The sequence below is a fragment of the Notolabrus celidotus genome, chromosome 9 (assembly GCF_009762535.1).
Source record: "Notolabrus celidotus isolate fNotCel1 chromosome 9, fNotCel1.pri, whole genome shotgun sequence".
Taxonomy (NCBI): domain Eukaryota; kingdom Metazoa; phylum Chordata; class Actinopteri; order Labriformes; family Labridae; genus Notolabrus; species Notolabrus celidotus.
This window is the reverse complement of record NC_048280.1, coordinates 25,852,582-25,876,319: the sequence shown is the minus strand read 5'-3', so window position 1 is coordinate 25,876,319 and position 23,738 is coordinate 25,852,582. Positions and strand designations below refer to the sequence as shown.

Sequence of the window (23,738 nt, the reverse complement as noted above, 5' to 3'; positions counted from 1 at the left end):
AGTGCAATTTATTGCTCCATGATCAGCCTTTATCAAGCATGCCTGTATCCAAAGGGTTATTTTCTAGACATTCCCGGGAGGAGGAAGCAGCGTATGACCCGCCACACTTATCTGCACAGCAGCTCTGCAGCGACAGAGAGCCTGATCCATCCTGAAAGGGGGATTGAACTCTCACAAGATGAAGACATGACATCTCAGGCTTACTTGATGTCAATGATAGGACAGCTCACTTGTAGATCGGGCATGTTGCCAGCCAGCTCTCCCTGGGTCCTGAACGCAGCGTCTGAACAGAGGCCAACGACACAGATGACACCGGGGAAGCCCAGTCACCTGTTGCTTAAGGATAGAATAATCAAAGTGGGTCATACCGGGACGCCAGCCTCAAAGTGTGTATGCAGAGATGATGTGTTTATTTCATGCATGTGTTGTTTTTTTGTGTGTGTGCATGTGTGCATGTGTGTGTGTTTGTGTGTGTGTATGCGTGTGTGTACTTTGTGAGCTGAGCCCTGAAATCCACCACAGTGACAGAGATTATCAACATCAGCAGCAGCAGATCTTCAGTCCGGATCATGTTCACAATGAAATCTTTGCCAGGAAGTGATACCATGGTACAGAAACTCTGCCTGCCAACACATTATTGCAGAAATATTGAAATCAGCAAACACATATATGAAATATGAGCATTTTTCTGACCAATACTACGGGTTGTCCTAATATAAACAAATTCCCAGTGAATTGATTTACATGCATGTTATTTCTGCCCTTAAGGGATTTTTTTTCTTGACACTCCCTAACAATACTCCTTAATTGCAACCTCAATGAAACATGCCTGATCAATCAGAGAGGGAGTTTACTGTCCAATTTATGGAAACACATGAAAGAGGCCTGTGTTTTGTTGCAGGCTACACCTGCACTTGTCAAGGTACTCAAGTACGCCGGGTAATTGGCTGTTGATTGCTGCCATTAACATGTGATGGCTAAGTGCATCTAATTTCTGTTCTATTTCCGCCGTTCAATTTGATGTCACCACCCACTCTTTATTTCTCGTAGGTGATTAGCCTTGCCAGAGAAAATTGTTCTTTTTCTAATGATATAAGCACAATATAAGGAAGGAGCAGGAGTCTCAAAAGCACTATTGTAACTGACACCTCTGCTTAATTGATATCCTTTGTGGTGAGCACTAAAGAAAAAGGTAGGGGGTGTCATTTCTTCCCACCATTTTAGGCAATTCCAAAAGATTTAACGCAAAATAAAAGTCTCATGATGTATTAGGCTGCATGCCTGTTAGGGGTTTACTGTAGTTCTATGGTTTAATACTCACTATACAGCAAGCCTATAATGAACAAGAGCTTTTCTGTTATTTGGTACAAGACACAAATCTCCCATTCAGCCCTGTAGTTTAAGCAGGAATTATCACAGAGAATTGTGTTCACTTTTACTGTTTGTATCTCTTACAGTATCTCCACTTCAGGGCACACACACTCGGTATCCCTTTGAGTTTTAATCTCCTCCTCTGCCTTTGTCCTCGCGGCTATTTCATTTAAGTTTTAATATGTGTATTTGACATTTTCGTTCATTGAGACCCCCTCCTCCTCCTTTTACACGGTGTCCCCATACTAAATTTAATTGACGTGCTGCTGCCTTGTGTTGCTTATTCTGTCCGTGGTGAAGATTTCCCGCCACAACCAGCAGGTGAGTCCATCGACATTTACGCACATGGATCTGAACAATACAACGCATGCACGCTGGAGGTGGAAAGAGGGTGCGCACTTTTGATATCATGCAAAATACCACAAGCTTTGAGTCACTGACAGACCATTTTTATAGTTTAAGTCATAAATAAGCAGTTTTTGTTTTCTTCCTCACTTATTTGACAGAGTGTTGGGTTCAATATCTGTTCTATGAAGGGCCCTGTGCTGAAATAATAGCAGGCTACAGATAATTAGGATAAGGACAATAACAATAACAGTAATATATGTATTTTTGACGACTGCCCACCATAAACAAAACAGACCCAGTTCCAGACAGCGAGTCTCTGGTTCTAAATGTCAGGCCGTCGTGCCCCGTGGTGTTCTTTGTCTGAGCCGCTCTCAGATCAGATCTAAGCACCGTCGAGAGGAATGGTGCGTCTGCCATCTGCAGGACACGGAGGGAGAGACGCGCACAGCCACAGTGGACAACATGAACAGTTGCTGAGAAAACAATGCTATTGTTGTTTTGCTGTTACCTGAGGCTGCATGATTTATATGGAAATCCTGCTTTGAATAGAGAAAGCATATTACTTGGAAAGGAGTTAAAATAGCTGTATTATTCTGGGTAATTTTGCATGTATGGTAGCTTACATGAGGAGGTGCTGTTTTAGTTATCTTAGTGTCTTATTTTATTAATGTAGTCACTTTAGTTTAGCTCTTAAAAAAAAGCAAAATCAAGCATTATGAACTATATTTAGTTATAGTATAAATGGCAATTGCGATAATCTTCTATAAAATATGCAATTTAGCCCTACAAGATATGTTCTATGACTTCCCATTGTTGTGTTGTAAGTTAGTGAGAGCTCTGAGCTTGATACATGATAAAGATAAGCAGGGGTGGGCTTCTTCAACTGATTCCCTGAAACCAGGAAGTAGCAGACCACCGTGTGAAGTCATGCACGAACCCCGCTGGACTGATCATCTGTCATCCCACAGCCATCTGTGTGAGACCTCAGGCCTGTTAATGTCTGACACCAATATGAAATTCAGATGAGTCAAACAATCCCCTCTTCATCATCATCACAATCATCCTCCTCGTCACTTGATATCTCTGCCATCACCTGTAAAACATACTCCAAATGCTTTGAAACTTAAAAAAAAAAAAAAAAAAAAAGTAGGCATTATTTCACTAAATGTGTGTGCAATCACTCCAGCTGAAGACGGTATTAGCCAATAACACTACAGTATGTGGAGCAGCATAATACAACAAAACCAAGCCTCCTCCTATCTCAGATCAGCCAAGTGCCACATAGTCAAAAGATCCAATCTCCAAATCTGGCCTATCTAGCCATTGGCTTATGCAACTAATTAACTTCACACACCAAAATTTGAATTTAAATTAACACTTGCGAGATATCATCAGGGGACACAAAGCACCCCACGAAGAAGTTTATGATGAAAAAAAGATGAGTATTAGAGAAGGCAAGCGGTGAAGTAAGGAGGGCTTTTAGATGAGGGGGATATCTCCAATTACAATCCAGCGTACACTTGTCAGCAGTAATGAAATGTTTGCTGAGAGGTTGCTATTTGTGGCTGCTAGATTGGATGATGCTGCTCCACTGCCCCCACTAACAATTATATTCCATGCATAAATTTCCCCACCATCTCTTCTATTGTGTGAGAACTGTTGGCTACATATACCTACAACTGTCCTGGTCTAATGAAACAGTGTGGTGCCTGTGCAGTACAGTACAGAACAGATACAACATTCTGCTCCTGCAGAAGAAATGGAAAAATGTATCTGAAGAGCCACAAAAGAAGAGTTAAAAAAAAGGAAAAATTTCTGCTTCTTTTATTGTTTTAAAGAATTACATAATGCATTAATCACAGTAAAGACAAACCGGCTTTCCCCGCATGTCATAATTGTGCAAGCTTACAGTTAAATGTAAAATTAGATGTAAGATGTAAAACTCTTTTCTTTTTCTCTGCTCTGCCTCTTGACTTAATTGTACAGGGAGCAGAGCAGTAAAGCTTTGAGGAACAGACCAGCCCTTTGGTCTGTTTACTTTGCATACTATCAGAGCTAAAGTTACAGTTGCTATCACAGTCATGTGTATGTTTTGTGGGTATAAATAATGAGTTGTTTTGATCAGTACATCAATGTTGTTTGTAGCTGCTCAGACTGGCTATCTAAACATAAGCCAGGTCCCAAATAATTTCATCAGATTTGTGGAGTATGTATTTCCAATTAAAGTGACATCACATAAACCTAATTAGTATAGATGCAACCTGCAACTTGATTTTCCAGTGCATGGTTTTCTCATCAAATTGATTACACAGACTCTGCAAGGAGGTACACTGCAGATACACGGATACATGTGGTACATGTGCTGCTGTTGATGGATGTAAAAATGCATTTTTGATGCTCCTGTGAATTCTACAGCTTCGAAGAGTAACAGTCAAGTGCAAAACTTAGCTACTCAAACGTTAATCACAATAAGTCTATGTTTATGACAGCAGAAGTAGTAGAAGTATTCACAAAATGCACTGCTCCCTGTAAATTTATTCAGGAAAACACATCTGTTTTTGTGCAAAATAAATCGTTGAGTTCTGATATGCAAGTATTACGGACACAAAGAGGAGCTTTGCATCCTCTTGCAGGTTCAATTACTGGCCTGTGGCAGATACTAATCCTATTCTACTGTTTATCATGATAGAGAAGCTACAGACCATCCAATGACTTCATGCAAGAGGAGGCAGAGGGTCAAGCAATCCCACACTCATCTCACACACACACGCGCGCGCTCACTAGATAAAAACCACACTCACGTACTACACCAACCACTGTAGCATAAAGTCAGTAACAAGTCAATAGTGTCGATTATTTGCTCATCTAACCTACTGTGTTTTGTGCTGTCAGGTTGTTTGCTGAGAAAAGTAATGGGTCAACGAAACCTATAATACACGTGGCACGTCTGTGCGCAAAATGAAGCAGAAGATTTTAGGAGAGGAGTTTTAGTCATTCTGGATAATTAAAGACATGCGTGTACTATAATTGGAAAGTTACACTGACACTGGGATATCACAGCACGCCAAATTAGAAAAAAAAAAAAATTAAGTGCACATAAACACAAGTCCCTTTCTTGAACTTAAGAGGAGGTAGAGAGCTAGTATCCAATAGTCTGCCCATGTGGACACATGTGGCATCTCAGGTATCAGATTAGCAACTAAAATGTCTTTGTAGTCTAACAAAGGCGTGTGTTATTTAAGGGTGATGTGACCAAAGCGGGCATCACAGCAGCTCAATATCAAAATTTCCTGCCCTCCTCTTAATATCTGACTATTATTTACCCAGTGCAAAAATGATCCAGAGCTCTGTTGTCAACCAATGCAGGGCAGTAACTGTATACAGACTGAAATCAGACTCATTGGTTCCAACTCTGAGGTAGGATCGAGCATATTGAAGGGGATATTTGTTCAAGTGCATTAAAGGGACTGAGCCTTGACAATCAGTGATGCGGTGACGCATAGTTGGCCCGTTGGAGTGTTTGTACGTGGGGTCAGGGCGGGGATAATGCCTATGCTGGGTTTAGAAAAAATAGTTAAAAAGAACTACCTGTACAGAGCGCCCAAAATCAAAGGCACTGTTTTCAATGTTTCCATAAACGCCATCCCTTCTCTGTGCAGAAGTCGACCCTGTTTCCTAACCGCCCAGCTTCCCACACCCATGGGCTGCTCGTCGCTAAGGTGCCTTTCTAACTTAAGCAAGTTTATAACAATAACACCACTTGCCTCAGACATCTCAAAAGGGCATGATATGCATTTGCATTTTTTTTTTCAAATGAGATAAACAAAACATTAAATAGAATTACAGAAATAAATACATTTTATTTCATATAAATATGTGGGCCCTTATGTCCAAATTCTCACTGACACACTCGTGTTTGGGAATAAGATGAAGTAAACAATTCATGAAGTAAGCTGCCTGACTGTTTGATACACCAACCCTCTGAGTGTTATGGTTTTGTGAATTGATCTGAGTGTTTATGAGTCTCTAAATCCCATCAGTAACCATCATGCACTGTAAATCCCCACGTTACAATGAATTTAATGAACACTATACTGTAATTTAATTGGAAGCCCTTCCCTCTCACTCAGGGGGAAATAAAGATCAGTGATCACATCAAGGAAGTCTGGTCCCTTTATATAGGATTATCTTTTAGGCTGATTTAATGTCATATTGATAGCTGTGTATATATACAATTCCTAACACAGATCCCAAAAGTGAAACATGATTAGAGACAAAAGGAGGAAAATCTAAATCAGGTTTAAAGTTAACATCTGGCCAATTTTTTTCCCCAAGGCTGTTTCTTTTTCTTTTTTTCAGACGGCTAAAACCTGGATTTGTCCACGTACGTACAGTAATATATATTTTGTAATCTTTCAACGTCTCTGGCTATGTACAAGCTATACAAATAAAGAGCAGGCTGAGGGCCAGGTTTTAGAAGCTGTGCAGAGGGAGCAGTTGGTTGGGAAGTCTCCCAGTCTCCCGGCTCCTTCCCCCGCAGTCTGCCCATACAGGTGGCTGTTCTGCTTCACTTGCGATCGTCGATGGTCTTAATGAATTCCAGCGCCGCGGTGAACTGCATCCACCAATAGCACTCCTCCCCACTCAGCCGGCTGGCATAGAAATTATTGATGTACTGAACGGTGGACAGCAGGCAGGGCGGGTTTGCCTGGAGGGGAGGAGATGTGGGGATGGGCTCACATTAGCAGCCGAAAGAAGCTCACGCTACGCCATACAGATTATATTCATAAATATGTAAAATATATCCACATAGGTTAGCAAACAGCAGTCACCTGGGTGAGAATTTTCTGTTTGTTCCTAGTCTTATCAAAAGGACAACGAGTGATCAAAGTGAAGTTATAAATCCTTGAACCTTGAAAGTACAATTTTCTACTGAATGTGCTGTGAAACCAAGAGAATGAAGTTGAAGTGCACTCACCCTTATGAGGACAAAGACGAGCACAGGGACAAAGTCATCAGCTCCAGGGACGGAGTCTTCATTGGCCAGGCTGAGGAGGTTCATGATGGTGGAGCACATGCGCAGTATACACTGGACTTTGTCTCGTGGCGTCTTGTACGCGTTGATGGTCCTGATCTCAGACTGAGCGGAGGGCCAGGGAGCTTCCTTCAGGTAAACCTGCAACCGCAAAAGTCAAACAACACTTTGACGCTAACTGCACCAATCTGTTCTTTTAACATAAACACATAAAGTGATGAAAATGTTACGAAGAAAATACCTCTGGGACTTGAAGAGCTTTATGATTGGCTGTCACAACTTTTGACAGCCGCTGGATATGTTCATGGAAAAGCCTGTTTGGGAAAGACAACACAGTTTATGACAACTGCCCAATTTAACGGTGTAGTGTTTTTTAACATATCAATTAAAGTAGCCTGTAAGGGGAAACATTAGGATGTATTAGCCCCTTTTCTAACTTTTGTCTTTCTCTTTGTATTTAATAATGTTAAAAACCAAAACAGCCACCCTGTAGCCCCTATTTTATTTATTTATGTATTTATTTTAATTGTCTTTAATATGTGTACATATACATGTGCCTATTTGCATAATTATGAATTTGTGTATATTGGTATGTGTATGATATATGTTTGTCTCATTAGCCGTTCTGTTATGTTCACTGTTTTTTGCTGTAAATAATCCATCAAATTTATGTTTTTTTTGGGCTGAATTTGTTTTGTCTGCTTTTTGTTGTTGTTTGTTTGTTCTGCTTTGTCTTTTGTTTTTTTGTTTTTTAATTTGATTGTATTGTCATTTTGTGTGTCTTTATTTGAATGTTTGTAAAAACGAAGAAAATTCAAATGATAAAAAAAACATCAATTAAAGTAATGAGCAGATTATTTTAAGGTATGTTTGCTTCCTTATTTCTCTTAAATCATATTACACAGCTTCAACTCTTTATAACAAAATAAACAAACTTAACTACCTGACTCAGCATTAAATGCTAGAGGCTAAAATTAGCATCATACCTACTGCATGCACCACTTACTGTGTAGAGGCAGTGATGATAAAATGCTAGTGTTTTGCAAAATGAAGCATATTTTCCAATCACACAAAGTTGCAGTTGAAGCATATTTTCAAACATAGTAGCATCATGTTAAACTCTCAATAAAGTGCTTAAGTTATTAGCATGCAAAGACAAATCTGCGGGTATAACTGCTATCATTTAATTTATAATTCAATGTTGTTGCTCACTAGTATAGCTATGACACCATAAATAACATGATGACATTTAATTGCAACCAGATTGAACAGGAGGAGTGTGTTAGACTTGATTTATGTAATGGATTATTTTCACCATAAAATGAACGTGGTTCATTCATGGTTTTGTTTACATGTTGAGATTGCTTTTTACTTCACATTCTAAAGAAGGGATCACAGCACGAGAGGGACTCCGTGTCAGTGTGTGGCTTTGTATCATCCCAGATACTCACTGGTCTCTGAGAATATCTCCATCCTGGTTTGGGTAAAAGGCCAGTTTGAAGATGCGGTTCATAACGCTGCGCTCGATAGCCATCTGGGCGTCCTGCAGCTGGTCCTCACTCGCATACTGCCAAATGGCATCACGGGCCATGGCACCGTACAAGTAGCGCAGAAAATCCTCCACTGATGCTGTCTTGTCATCTGATGCTGTGCACCCCTGGAACGCTGGAGGGGAGCAGAGGAGCGACAGATTCAACACCAGCACAGGACCAAGCTGGAAACAGTACATCGTAGCAAAATTGCTGTTCTTCGGTGAGGCAAGTTATGATACTGAGTTAACCTTAACAAGCTGTTTAAACACCTGGAGACTTGTTTTGATGTTTTTTATGAAAGAGGGAAAAATCTCTGATAGCTGATCTGCCAAATAGCTTACTCTGAATGATCACACCTTCAAGTCGGACAACAAACCTCCAAAATATATTTGTGTGATAAGTGTTTGGGGATAGGCCGTCTTTAATTTCTATTGTTTATCTTGTAAGGTACATAAATGCAAAAGTTTTTGTTCCTTCAGGAAGAGAAATTTGGAAAGGAAAAGAATAAAGAAGTCAATATAGTGAGCTAAGGGTGGATCATACTGCATGTAAAATTGTAGAAATACCTTTAATGAAGTCAAGCATCTTTGACTCCATGTGTTCAAGGAGGAGTCGGACACAGACTGTGGTGAAGTAGCGATTAGCCACCTCCTTGTCTCTGAGCACCCTCTGGAGGAGCCTCTCAAGGTGGGCCTGAGAAGTCTGAAGGCCCTGGCGACATCTGGTCAGATAAGCAATGTATGGGGCCCGCTTTCTAATGGGAACACACACCACAAGGGATTTTATCATTGTTGGCTTTGGCTCTATAGTTGCCTTAAATAACATCATGCGTTGATGACGATAAAATAACAAGACCCTTAAGGAGCCTGCATCATCTTCACGGTTACCTGTAGTCCTCTGCAATGGCAGCCAGCAGCTTCCTGCAGGTGCGTGCGTCAAAGCGACTGACACAGCGTGTGGTCTCCTGGATCTGGGCCATCTGGCTCTTATCCTGAAGGTTGATGGCTTCTGCAAGCTGGACCTTCAGGAAGCAGACGATCTCATTGTCTGAGGGAGAGGAGAACAGGCAGACGGCATTAGACATCGCTGCTCGCCGCTCACACAGGATCAGCTGGCTGCTGTAATCGTATCAACCAGCTGCCTCTACATAACAATGTCACTGATAGCCACAAAGATGGAGTCCTTTGGTTTTTGCTGTTGACCAATGATTCTGCCTGCTATTGTCATGTGATGATGATTTGCAGAATCGCTTGGAGAAAAACTTAAAAAGTCAAGTGATGCGGCGCTGGTGGCCTAGCGGTCTAAGCGCCCCACGTACAGAGGCTACAGTCCTCGTCACAGGGGTCGCCAGTTCGATTCCCGGCAGGTCGACCATTTTCCTGCATGTCTTCCCCCACTCTCTACTCCCCACATTTCCTGTCTCTTCAGCTGTCCTATAGAATAAAGGCATAAAAGGCCAAAAAATATAACTTAAAAAACAAAAGTCAAGTGATTTAACACTTCAAACATCCTCCCCTCTTGTCGCCTTGCCCCAGACTTGGGAAGGTGAAGGTGACACAGATGTGTTGTCTTACTTCAGGACACTTTCAGCAGGTTGGATCTTTGCCAACATTACAGGTTTGTACCCTGCTCCACATGGAGAGCTGTGAGTAAGATCCCTCAAAGTGTAAGAATAGCCTAAAATAAATACCCTTTATGTAAATGCAGAGCTCAACTCCTGGCTCTTACAGGCACTAATGCAGTTCTTATTGGTCTGCCTTCAAAACAAAAATGATGGGATGGAAAATGTAAAATGTGAAAATGTGAAATATTTCTGCAGTTCCAGTAAATATCAACTGAACAAGCCGGCTACTTTGACAAAATAAGAATATGGATTTTAGGACTGGCTACCTTCAGGATCCATGTGGTCGGGCAGCCCGTTTCGAGTGGTGGCAGGAGCCATGATGGGCAGAGCCACTGAGTCCGCAGAGCACAACGCCAACCTCAACTTCTTTTTTGCATCACTGTAAGAGGCAAACAAAAATAAATCTGAGTAAGAGCAAAGACAAAAAGAAGAGGAAGAAACAATACAAAACAAATCTGCGTTGTCTTTTTTGTTGCTGCTCTGTACGACTGCAGACTCCTGACCTGAATGAGAATTTGGAGTCGTGCTGCTGTGCCGTCTGGCTGGCTGAGTCCGGGAGGTCATCTGTGGAGATGTTCTGCAGGGTGTCTTCTCTGGGGGAGTCATGCACACTTTCTTCTACGCAAAGATCTGACAACACAAACAAAGATATTCAGATCTCAGTTTATCTACTACAAGTGTGTGCAACAGCCAGATTTGTTTCTCTCCTTTTCCTGACCTCCTGTACCATCGTAGGAAGCTCCACCTGTGGCTCCGTCGCTCGGGCTGGTCCTCTTGATGTTCCTGTATTTGTCCAGGATGTCTTCAGCTGCCTGCGCTTGAAAGTTCTGTCTAGGCACCGGGTCATCTGATAAACCAACAACACAACAAAATGCATTAGATATAGACCTAATAGATCCCGTACTGATTAGGATGTGTTTAGAAGAAACAGGCACAGACCTTGAGGGACACGCTCCTGGGGGATGTCGTCTTTCTCCTGCTTTTCCCTTTTCCTGAATGCTGCTATGGGAGCTGTAGAGAAGAAGACACGAGATGGACTGACACCATTTTCACGAACACTGGAAGCTGATCAGGATTCACCTTTTCACAGCCACTTAAGTAAAATGCCAGTTTTTTAAGGGTTGTATGGAGACTACTAATCCCATAGTTCAGTTGCAGTGGTGTTGCATACAGTGCCAAAAGGTGTCGTGTAGAACTTAAGAGATAAAACAGAGCAAAACAATATTGAAATGGTTGAACAGACCCCTACAAGTTTACTATATACAAAGTTGTAATATATGTAAACAAGCATACAGGTGCTTATTCTTTTTAAACAAAGCTGTTTAAACAGGATAAAAAAGAAAAGAAAGGCACAGTCTATAATTTGATGACACACACAGAAAACACTGGCTACATTAATGTCCTGTATTCTCCATTCATTAAAACAGTAACATACTGTTGCCAATACAAAAGTAAAAAGGTGGTAAAATGGGTGAACGAATGAGGAGTGTGGGTATAGGTACACAGGCTACCCCATGTCACATCACAGCTCTACAGCTCTCAGGCCACATACAAAAGCAGCACAAGCACGCAGCCGCTGGCTCCAGCAGGAAAAGCTAGCTCAATGAGGACAGCTTGGAAGCGTTACCTGGGACATCACTCTCAGCCGTCCAATACAGCACTGTGAGGGACACAACAGACAGGGTTGGCCTTTCACACACAGGCTGCAGCTCTGCCCGACATGACTGTGTGTCACCATGCAGAGCAGCAAACACACACAATGTACTCTACAGAGATTTGGAGGGGGATTGGTGGGTTCAGCTTCACAGCTCTCCTCTTCTTCCCTTGTGCACACAGTCGTCTACTTTATGAATATCAATGTAATGTTTACTTAAGAAACGTCATTATCTCAAAGAGTAATAAGCAGTCATTGTGTGTGGGCACAGCTCATTATTTCCCAGACAGATGCATGAGAGATGGTTGTAGAGTAGAACTGCAACAAGAGATGTGTCATCTATCAGTGCTGATGACAGAAAGGTCTATCTAATGACCATTAGCCGGTTGCTGACAGCACTGCTGGGAGGGCTACAGCCATACAATCTACACAGCTAAAGCTCCTCTGATGACTGATTAGCTTTGAAAAGTCTATATAAATCTGCAGCCAATGCGACGTGAGGGGAAAAGGACTGGACACGTCTCTGGTGTAACTTCAAACAACAAGAAACAGAATTTTCCAACCGGAGCGTCAGCAATCGAGTGGACAACATGGATCATCATTCTCTTTCTCGCATTATAAATTGCCTTTTGCTCAGCTCTTTAAAGTGTGATATTTCCTGTCAGTTGTGATTAAGAGAACTTTTTTTCTGCAACGAGAAAATAAAGGAGCGCTGTGGGCAAACAGATCACTTTTAAACAGATCAAAGGTCATTTTTCAGTTAAGAAAAGAGGGCATGCTTAGAATACTTGAGTTATGTTTCCTTACCTTTGGGAATGGCTGACACAAATCTTTTCTTCCACCATGGTCTGTTGCGATCAGACTTCTCATCATCGCTGTCTTTCCTGTCCTCAACCTTTTGGAACGACACGGGTAGATTAGACACTTGATAACTGGAACAAAATCTGTGTTTTTATGCTTTTCCTCTACATTTAAGGCAACAACTGAGAGCAAATCACCTCTCCTTTCAAAGAGTCCTTGCTAGGCGATGAGGACGGCCCTAAGGCGAAGGCTCCGGCAGGGTCCCGCTCTTCTACTGCTACCCGCCGGTTAAGGCCAGGGTCACTTGTGGGCCGGCGGCCGGGGCACACGATGTCAGAGCTGCGGCTACGGACCAGCCTGTCAGGGAAGGAGTGGCGCTGCTTGGTGTGCTCCAGCTCTGCCTGGGCCAGGCAGTGGGGCGTGAAGAGAGAGTGGCGCGTCTCCTGCCCCAGGGCACTGGCTTCAGGGATGGGAGGATCAGGGGGAGGGTGAGCGGGCCTGGCATAGTGTACTTTAGGCCTCACTATTGTTCCAGTGGAGGAGCCTGAGGTGATAAAGAAAGAGAATGAAGGATTGTTGAGTTAATGGAATTGTTTTTCATATAGAAATGATTGCTCATACATCCCTGTACACTTGCTACGAGTATTCAATGCATTCTCTCTGATCTTAAGTCTTAACCAGCTCAATGCACAGGTTTCACTGTTACTTTTTTAAAACGTAGATATTTATGTTGAAATGTAGACTCTAAAAAGACTCTAAAAGTCAACCTTGTTCTGAAGCACAAACTTTCCCTGAAGAGTTGTTTGCCTACATTATAAAATTAGGAAACAAAAAACAACTCTGTATTGGTAGAAAGTGCTAAAGAGAGATGTTAGTGGGAGATGAGCCCTAGGTATAGGTAGGCCACCTGTTCCAAGGGTACACTCTCTCTCCTGAAAAGCATCCAATGGCAGCCTCGTGCCATGAGCACAGTGGGACAAAGGGACAGTGCCAAAGAGCCTGGGGTGAGGTCTCTCAACCTGTCATCCCTTCACCTTGCCACAGACACACAGCCTCGACCATTCCTCTCTCACACTTTTTCCACCTGCGCTACGAACAAAATGCGATGCAACAAAGGCCGCTAAAAGTAATCTGAGATACTCATTTAGCCAAAGGAGTGTTTTCATTGTGTTTATAATTTGCGCAGTGATTGGGGCACAATCACTCTACGGTTGATTTTGCAGAGTTCAAGCTGTTCTGTGAGCCCGCAACATTAGGGTAGGGATTAAATGGTGCTCATTTCCAGCCCTGATTGGCTGTATTCTCAGAGCGCAAATTACCTTCACCTGAGGAGAGGGGATCGAACATGGCGAGTAAAGAATCAGCTTGAGAGGGTGGGGATGTCAGATGGTGTGCTCCTGTAAAAAAAAAAAAAAAAAGACAGAATACAAGACTGTTAAGAGGATTGACTGAGTGAACAGTTACTATACAAGTCTCAGTGCTGTTATTTAAAAAATAATGGCTTATATCATTAGGCTAAAAAGGCAATATCCAAGCCTCTACTTGTGATTCTCTAGCCAGGAAAAACAAGAATATTTCACTTTGTACTCTCTTTATTTAACGATTTCCAGCAGTGAAAACCACAGCTGTGATTTATCCTTCAGACAGCCCTGGGAGTGACGAGGATTGATAGCTCTGCCTGATGATGTTTTGGACAAATAGACACTGAACTGATGGCTTAGCTCTCCTACCATGGCCTGACTCCTCCCCATCTGGACTGGTCACAGAGTCCTTCCCCCCGAAGTCTGAGCTGCACTCTGACCTCAGATCCTCGATCTTGTTGGGGATGTCTTCTGAGGTTGCGCTGATACCTGCAGCGAGGGCAGAAAAACAATATAAAAACAGTTGTGACACTCGGGACAAAACGGAACTCAGCATAGTAAACTTTGGCTTGAGGACCTGCACGTTCACCGTCTCTCAAACAAAAAGAGGACATTTTTCTCTTTAGACTAATACTGCATGGTTTCTCTCAGATGGGAACCCACTGGGAACTCCAAATTGGTAGCGTAAGCTCCCATGGGTTAGAGGAGAGACACAGATAAGAGTGATCATCAGATGCAGACTATCCATCGAGTGGATCCCATGGGACGTTTTCCTGTGAGCTGAGCCAGGAACATCACCGCTGGCTTCTTAATCTAGGATACTACTTCATGCGTGTCAACAAAGTGTGTCAAAAAAAAGGTGTCCACCTGAGCCCATGGAAAAGACACCCAACAATAGCCTGTGTCATGCAGAAAAGTTCACACTGACCCACTACACTGGCTAACTACACACCCAACACAGATTCCAAGAGGGTGAGAAACAGGACATGAACTTAACCAGAATTTTAAAATGCAAGTCATGATTTTGTTAATAATTAATGACTAAGGTAACTGACAGAAAAAAAAAACAGGTACATCTGATGGAGTGAATATGAAGGGGAAAGGGTAAGACTCATACCTGAGACAACACTGAGACCGGGTGTGCTGGGCCTTGAGCTGACCTCTCTGACCTCTGTGTCATCTGAGGTGCTGCCGACCCCGGAGCAGCTCTCCAGCTCCTGCAGACGCTCCTCCTGTTTAAGGTCTGGGGCTTCTGCGTACAAAGACAGAAGGCATATGAAAATGCTCAACACAGAAAAAAAGAAGACATCTGAGACAAGCGGGTGAACTTTTCTCACTCCAAATGTGGCTAAAGCTTCATTTCAAATAAACTAACAACCCACTGTACTTGTGTTAGTTTGCTTTAGATGCTGGTCATTCTCTCTCCCAACCCCCCCCCGTGTTAAGATTATTGAGCAACCAAGTGGGCACATATGTGAGAAATCAAACAAAGCATACATTATCATGTCTTATAACTGCCAAACCATGCCATAAAGCTACTACGGCCAAGTCTTTGGCTACCCAACGGAGCTGTTGGGTCAAACCCAGAGGCTCCATACTAACAGCAGTACTCATTTGCATGCTCGTTAGTAATAATGTGTTGGTGAAGTGCTCTTCAGAGTGTAGTTTTCTGCTGCCTAGCCATGAAACAAGCGCTGCACTCGAAGCGAGTCTCCTATTGCGCTATTACCGAGCAGAACAGGGGCAGCAAACGGAACAAAAAGCAATCAAGACACTCATGCATGTCATTTCTGCACGGCACATATTGAAGTGGTGTACTACTTCAATTAACATAAGGTTCAGGCTTTTCAAAGAAACACTTAACGCTGTTAATAAAAACACTCTAGTGATTTTCACAAAACAATGGTTTTCAAAAGGGAGAGTTAAGCACATAATCTCTCATTAACAAAGGTTTGGTCTGTATGTTCGTTATGTAAGAAAAGACAGAGTGAATAATCTATAATTTATTAAACTGTGTCACATGTGGATTGATACGGAGACATAATTGACATAAACTGATGTCCTGTATGTTTAACGTCACAGTAACATAAGATGTAAACTCTATAGTATGCAATTTTCTATCCAGCCATATAAAAAACTGACACTGTGTGAAGTGAGGACAGCTGCTGTCCTTGTGCTCCCCCCCCCACTCCTCCACCACAGGTGCAAACACACCTGGTGGTCCCTCTAAGGAAACCCTGAGCTGCCTTTTACTGGCAGAGGCAGATCTGCCCTGAAATACAGGCAAGTGCACACAAATATGAAGACAGATGCATGCACACATTTATTGGTATAGAATACTGTGCAAACACACCTGGTGTCCCAACCCCCACTTTATGGAGGAAACATAAATATGCATGCATGCACACATGTAAGACTGTCATGGAGATGAAGTGTAAGAATCAAGAAAGTATCAGGAGAAAAGGGGGAAGTCAAAGAGGGTCTACTACAACTGAGTGAGTCTGGGCACCCACCAGAGTCACTGGGAAGAACCTCCACGCTCCAGGCCTCGCTTGTGGTCTCTGAGATAGTGGAGCCGTAGGGGTCCAGCAGTACTGAACCCGAGCCAGGGAGACACAGCAGGCTGCCGAGCATGTTCTCAGCAGCTGCCCCTGAGAGCAGAGAGGAAGAGAAAGACGAAGAGTTAAACTCCTTCCACGAAAAAGTGTAGGACCAGCAAGAAATCACCTCTACAGTTGGAAAGTCATCTTAAAAGGCACCTTGTTGTTCTTTACAAAACATCTGTGTCATCAGGGCACTGCTGTTGATTCATATTCTGTAATTACTTCTTATAAATTATTCAGGGTTTAAATATGAGTTTGTTATGAACTTGGGAGTAGCTCTACAGGAATGATGCCTTTCATAAAATGTTGAAATGTATGAGCTGCATGCATGTTCATAACTTTTAATGCGCTATTCTAAAACATATCAAAGTTTATATGGTGCTCTGGGAGGGTGCAAGTAATGATTATTTACTGAGTCAACTGCTTTTTCAGTTAAGAAATTATGATATCGTCCATTCAGCTTCTGAGATCCCACAATTTGGTCTTCAAATTTCTAAAACTGGCCGATACAATTCAAATATCAAATACACATACAATATTATGTTTTATTAAGGCAGAGAAGAGGAGCATCAGCTCACAAATACGAGCAGGAAGAAGCAAATTTGGCATTTACTGTAGAGGCATCTATGTATTGTGCTTAATGAATGCCTATTTTCTTATATCTATTAAATATATTTACTTTGGCATAAGTGTTTTAGCACAATATGGACATTTGTTTGATTATACATTGTATTATCTTATTTAAAAATGCTTAATTACAAAGGCGTGCCTTTAAACAACACTATGAAAAAGCCTGAGATAAGCTAAATGACTATAGAAACCCTGTGTTGTGTGGACGGGGCTTCAGAGCCACTGAGCTTTGCATACAGAGACACAGAGAGAGTTGGAGGTCACATACATTTCATGCTGGGACCCACAGGCACATATACCACTGTGCCGAAGGTGAAAGGTTAATGGTAATATTTCACCCTGCCCTGGCCTCCAGGGCCATGACTTTGAGCTGTTGATTAAGCCCAGCATTACTCACAACCAAATTACCGCCTCGCCCATCCACTCCCGCAAAGTCCTCAACACTCTGTCCCTCTTTCTCCATGAGAAGCCACGGCTTAACAAGGCGGAAGATTGTGGAGGAGAGGGAAAACAGCTAGCAGGTGTGAGTGGGAGTCAGTGGCCAAGGCTCAAGATCAAGAAGTGGGCCTGTGGTAGCCATGCCCCCTGATATGTCATGATTCCACTTCATGGCACACACACGCCATGAGGACTCGTATGCATGCCAGCACCCAGGCAACAGTGTGTGCTGATGTTGGCGGGGGCAGGGCTCTCAGTAACGGTGGGAGAGCTCTATCCCGCTGTCCGTGTTTACAGTCTTCAAGGTAGGGGCGCAGAGTACTTGTCTTTCAGGTGGATGATTAAATGAGTGGCACAACAAGAAGTGAAACAATTAGAATTTCTGCCTCATTATCATGGTAATCTTATCAGTGGGATAATGAGGTATTAATGGATATTTAATGTGCATCTCATAACCCAATCCCTTGGAGAAAACACATAAGGAAATCGCTGTAAATTCACTTAATGATGGAAAAGTCCCCCAACGCCATATTCCGAAGAATGAAAAATGGTGGATGCAAATGAGAAGGAACCAAGGTCAATAAGACTGCAGGGACTGAGTGAATGTCAGAGAGAGAAGGAGAGAGAGAGAGAGAAGGATAGAGAGATGGGCAGGGGAAGGCTCTGAAAGACTGAGGCGGAGGAGACTGGAAGATGCGGGTTAGAATAACATGAAGACTGTTACGTTCAGTCTTTAACTGACTTCACAGTATCTTTATAGGCTTTGTCATGCTAACATATGTTTGGCTCTACAGTGTGTAGCAGCTGAACTTAACCTCCACTACCTACTAAAGAAATGTGTCTTTCATTTCAGCAGTTTTTTCTATGCATGTACATCCACAATTGCAAAAAGTCTGGACACAGTAAAATGTTTATAAAAATAATTTGAGGCTATATTTAATTGAGGTGCAAAGAAAACACATTGAAAAACTGAACTATTGCTCATTTTAAATGCTTACGCAGTCTCTCACAAAGAGATGAAACTCTTCCCATTATTACTTCTGAAATTATAACCCTATTTAGAATGCACTCTTTATGCCCAGTCATGTTACTTACCTGTTCCAAACTAACCTAATTAGTTGGAGGGTGTTGCTCAAAGTATATATTTTTTTTTTTACCAACTTTTTTGGAACAAGTTTTAACATACAATATGTTGTCTTTGTACTATTTATTTAAAAAAGTAGAGTTTTAATGATTTGAAAACCATTAAAATACATTTTTATCAACAATTTTCCCAGCATCCCAGGTGTTTTGGAATTGGGGTTGTAGTTTACTAGCCCTCACCGCTGTGTTTATAAATGCTCACTCTAGGGTATACTTCAAGAGATCTTTAAAAAAAAACAAACTTCTCTTTAATTATCATGTGTCATCTTTACTAGTTTATTCTGTTTATTCCATGTATTATGTCTATTATTATTCAGCAAAACCAAAAAGAATAATGGCAAAGAAATTAATATGATTTGACCCTTGAACAACAGAATTAAAGGATAAGTATATCAAGATATGAATAAGTTGTGTTTCTCTTGCCTGTTAACAAAAGCATAAATACTACTCACAGATAAATAGTTATTAAAACCAACCAACACTCAAATGTGGACTGGGTTGCATTCAGTGAAACAGCATTTAACAATGGCATTGAATTCATGCATCAACCAAAATACTGATGACTACTTACAGCTTATACTAATTCTGTAACAACAACCAGCTTTTATCATAGCTTACTGAAGGTCTGCATCATTTATTTGCTGAAATTCAAATCTCATATATTTTTACTTACAGGACAATCATTAGAAAATATAGAATAAGAATTGTGTGTTTCAGCAGTGACATAAGGGCTTTTCTTGTGTGACATGGTCTGAACTGCAGACCTGCCTCATGATGCTGTTTCCCCTTTACACCACAAGGTGATGACATTTCCCTAAAAGCCCTTAATCAATGCTCAGAGAGGGTCCCTATGTGAAGCTAATTCATCTCATAAACTTTGCAATGATCACTCAGGCTGTGTACATCAATCAGTGTGCTTAATGGTGAAGGGTGTGAATGAACACGGCTGTGCCCCACCTGCTATCTCCTGAAGCCGATCTTCATCCATGTTGGGGTCAAAGTCGCTGCCAAGCACATCAGTGCTCCACGTTTCACTGACCGTCTCTGAGATATCCCGATCATCCGTCAGGCCCATCATGTCTCTGATCTCAAACTTGCGTAGTTTGTCATCCAGGTTGTCCTGAGTGGTGGCTGCAGGGGACAGACAGGTGTACGAATGACTAATAAATACATTTCAACTGTAACTCAACATTTTCCAAGGAATATAAACACACACCTTGCTCATGCTCTAGCAGCTGTAGAGCCTCCACACCGTTACTCCCTGATGGTCCGGCTCCCAGCTCAGAAACAGACTCTCCCTCAAGGTCCAGAGACGAAACAGAGTTAGAACGATTGGATGGACCTGAGAGGAAACATGCATGAGACAAAAGTGACAATTAGTGTTTCAGCTGTTAGATCATCATCTGTTGATGATATGATATTTTGACTTAAAAAATGTGTACCAGGGTTTAAAAAATGAATCACAATCCTTTCTTTGTTTGTTTGTTTGTTTGCATTATTTAGTTTTGCAGACTGACCCTCTGAGATGCCTTCCAAGTTGTCACTACAGAGGGAGAAGCGCAGGGTTTTGTCTGGTTTACCGTGCAGCTTTGTATCATCAGCATGGCCTTCCCCCTGGGCCCCATCTGTCATCTGCAGGTTCAAAACCTTGAGAGGCGTAGAGAGAGGAGATACAAAAAAAAAGGATAATGTAAACCAGCTTTTCCAAGAGTCATTCTAACCAGAGTTGGATACAGTTAATTCTTGAATTAGGTCCTGTAAGTCCTGCTTAAGATACAAGGTTTCTTATCTGTTGCAGAAAACTGACAGCACTTACTAAACACAAAAAAATGCCTGACACAGACTTCAAGGAGCCTTATTCCCCCTTCAATGACAGGAAAATATATGACATTGAATTTATCACATCATCATCTCTCCTGCAAATGAGTGCATTAATTCAAGTCACATTACCTCATTCTCTGACATCATCCCAGGGACAGTCTGAGGACCAGTTCCTAGTGAAATCACTAGCACCTCCTCTGGCGTTTGCTCCTGCAGGGATTCTTGCGAGCTGGCCTCTGCCTCCCCCTCCTGGGCGATGTCGGTACGGCTTCGGCTCCGAGCTGCTGCTTGTTGGCCGGTTGGAAGGAAGCAATGGGAGATAAATGTTATTTTGTGGTTCTTACATTCAGTGATGTTATGATTCACTATGTTACCACACACTAGTTGTGAAAATGAACAGCTCTATCTAGCAAACTGAATTCTACAGAACCAGGATTCTTGTCTGGGAGGTCACAACAAGGTGTCATCTATAACTGCTCTTGATAAATAATTAGAATAGCTGGCAACATAATTCTCTATTGCTTTATGAGCTCCATTAAGAGAATGCCAAATGTTAATTTAAATGTGTTCAAATTTGTGTCCTACTTAACTTAACTCCTGTGTGACATTGAAGACGAGTTTATCTCTAGTTTCTTGGTGTCACATATTAGTAGGTTAAAAATAATAGATGAGCTTTTTTTAAACATGAAAACAACTTCTCTAAAATTAATTCCACTCTGTTTCGTTCACTGGTTAGGCTGGAGGCAGACACACACACACAAAAGCACATAAAAAGCTTTGCACATGATGTCTCTAGAAAACAAAAGATGCTATATCTGCCTGTCATTGTTTGACCAAAAAAATAGTAAGATAACATGTAACATAGGAACTTTAAATCCATGTGCAAAAACACATGAATCAGCAGGGCTCTTGACATCATTCAGTATGGTATTTGCTTAAACATGGCACCCAAATACCAACCAGGCTTGACATAATGAAACATTTAAGCAATGCATGACTGTCATACCATTGTTAAGATGAGCCTGACATACTTTCAGTCTAAGCTTGAGTGGTTGTAGTCCTGTTGGACTGATTCTTAAAAAAAAAACAAGAAGGAAATGGAGGAGCCCGGCACTCACTCTTCTCTTCTAATCCTCTCAAGAGAGCGACATAAATATAATCCAGAACACATTACAATCATCACGGGAGTTTCTCAATGCTAGTGTTTGTTTTTTAAAGTTTGCAATTAAAGGTGATTAAACATTAAAGCGATAGATAATATCATCAATTCTTCATTAAGAATTTCTAAGAAGTCTGAACCCTTTCCTATCTTCCAATCAAGCTGCAACCTCCGGTCTCAAAACTGCCATTCATCGAGAATCTGCTTGAGGCTGGCTGCAGAAACACCGGAAACAACATAGACACCAATTCAAAAAAGACGATCTTTGCAGCATTAATAAACATTTTTACAGCCTGGTTCAAAAAACAGCTTGGCTCTACGTAAGTAATTTCTCTATTGGCACACACTATACAGGGGTAAAATAATGTCCAACACTACAGTTCAGAAGATATTAAGGTTATGAGTTTTGCCCAAATAAGGACACGACTGACTTTACTGACAGACGGAGACACATATCTTTTGGCAAGGAGGCTCAAATCCTGCCTCTTTACCTCACACTAAGGCTGTTTCCGAAACGGCCTGCTACATACTACTTACTAATGTAGTAGGCAGTAGGTATTGCCTACTACATACTGCTTTTGAATTTAGTATGTAGTATGGCTGCTCTGTTCGATCTGTGTTGCAGTATGCTGGGTAAGACGTCACTGGATTTCCGGTTTTGGAAAGCGGAAGTAAACAATAGCGAAGCTGATAGAGAAACTGCTTCTTTAGCATCCACTTATGACTTAAAAAGTTAGGAAGTGGTTTATGTGTAATTGGATAACTTCCACAGCACCCAAAAAATAATTTCCTCCTGTCAAGAAAGAAGGAAAAAAGAAAAATTGGAGCGTGCGCTGTGCATTGTGAGAAACAGTACGCGAGGCAGACTGGTCCGATGCATACTGTTAAATTTTCCTGAATCAGTAGACATCCATGGAGTTTTTGGCATACTGCAGATTTTGCTCTTGTTCACATACTACTTACTACATACTGAATTTTGGCCAATTCAGTACGTACTGCTAGTATAGTAGGCGGTTTCGGAAACAGCCTAAGCTTAGTTGAGTTCAGCATTACCAATATGGCTCCCGCCAACGATTGGCTTCAAAACAGCGCTCAGGAGCAGATGGGTGACATCACAGATACTACGTCCATTATTTAAACAATCTATGCTTCCAATTCACCCACAAACAGCCAATATAGTCTCTGAAATCTTTGATCTTTTAAAGTCAGTTCTCCTTTTACCCTTTCAGACACCAGTGGACGCTCTGTGTGACACAACTGAAACTACACTGGTAGTAAGTGATTGCACTGAAGTCTCGACTTTTAGACCACTACTAAGGTACAGACCAGAGGGAGGAAAGGTGGAAGAATTTTCCCCACTCTACCTGGTAATGAAAAGCCATAATCCGCTGAATGAGGAAGCAAAAAGAGGAAAAACTTAGAAAACAAAATCAGTGCAAAAACATTCTAGCTCTGATTTGAGCCACAGCAATGTGCAAGGCGAAGCAAGCATGGTGAGAGCAAATGGGCGACTGCAGCGCTAAGCAACGGTGGTGAAGCAGAGAGGTTACTGTGCTGCTGGGAGAATGGACTACACAAGTGTTATCTAACACCTAACTGAACAAAACAACAGATGCATGGGTTAAGTATCCTCCTGCTCTAATACTGACAGGCTACCCACCAAAAGGGGTAACTAATGGAATGTGAGCAGACAGAGTGGTGGTTGTGGGGTCCCAGGATGTTATAGCGGCTAAGTGTTGTCCTGGGCAGCACAAGAGGAAAGAAGAAGGACAAGGTAGGGAGTTGAAGAAAGAAAACATCTCAGAATTTGAAGTATTTCAAGTATCAAGTCAAGAATGTGTGTGTGTGTAAATGTCATATTTCAGAGAAGCAAGCACAAATGGTTCATTTCTAATTAAGGGGGTGTTACTACAGCATCATTTGTCTCATGAATGCTAATGAAGGTAGACTATGCATCTTTTCCATCCATTCCAATTAAAATGAGTTCATTTATATTTGGTAATTTAATTGGTTGTCATTTCTGTAATTGAGCCTCAATCCAGGCCATGCTAATTATCTTTATAACAAGCTGAGAAGAAGCTCATTAGCTTCCTAGAAAACAGGCTTTCCACTAGCCATCACCACTCAACTACACTTATTTAGTTTCTCATTACATAAAATATTTCAATTCTCTTTTTTAGTTCTTGTTTCAAATTTGGATTTTCCCACAAAACAAGAC

General features: G+C 41.7%; 1 protein-coding gene across 9 annotated transcripts in view; it reads right to left on the bottom strand.

Moving 5' to 3' along the window:
* Positions 1-3,521: 3,521 nt before the first annotated feature.
* The window catches only part of gapvd1 (GTPase activating protein and VPS9 domains 1), a 33,097-nt gene continuing 12,880 nt past the window's right edge, over positions 3,522-23,738 (bottom strand). For 2 of the 9 annotated variants that reach the window (XM_034692836.1, XM_034692837.1), the window contains exons 8-28: positions 23,181-23,261; positions 20,491-20,645; positions 20,058-20,187; positions 19,757-19,882; positions 19,498-19,671; positions 16,240-16,377; positions 14,844-14,978; positions 14,096-14,215; positions 13,685-13,762; positions 12,563-12,909; positions 12,372-12,459; positions 10,850-10,921; positions 10,629-10,757; positions 10,414-10,540; positions 10,177-10,289; positions 9,174-9,333; positions 8,853-9,040; positions 8,206-8,419; positions 6,996-7,068; positions 6,698-6,895; positions 3,522-6,427 (exon numbers count right to left, since the gene is read on the bottom strand). In XM_034692836.1, the coding sequence (XP_034548727.1) occupies positions 6,287-6,427; positions 6,698-6,895; positions 6,996-7,068; positions 8,206-8,419; positions 8,853-9,040; positions 9,174-9,333; positions 10,177-10,289; positions 10,414-10,540; positions 10,629-10,757; positions 10,850-10,921; positions 12,372-12,459; positions 12,563-12,909; positions 13,685-13,762; positions 14,096-14,215; positions 14,844-14,978; positions 16,240-16,377; positions 19,498-19,671; positions 19,757-19,882; positions 20,058-20,187; positions 20,491-20,645; positions 23,181-23,261 (2,987 nt within the window). In that variant the 3' untranslated portion in view covers positions 3,522-6,286. Of the gene's footprint in view, positions 6,428-6,697; positions 6,896-6,995; positions 7,069-8,205; positions 8,420-8,852; positions 9,041-9,173; positions 9,334-10,176; positions 10,290-10,413; positions 10,541-10,628; positions 10,758-10,849; positions 10,922-12,371; positions 12,460-12,562; positions 12,910-13,684; positions 13,763-14,095; positions 14,216-14,843; positions 14,979-16,239; positions 16,378-19,497; positions 19,672-19,756; positions 19,883-20,057; positions 20,188-20,490; positions 20,659-23,180; positions 23,262-23,738 lie in introns of all 9 variants that reach the window. The other 7 variants (XM_034692839.1, XM_034692838.1, XM_034692840.1 and 4 more) reach the window with 7 other exon arrangements.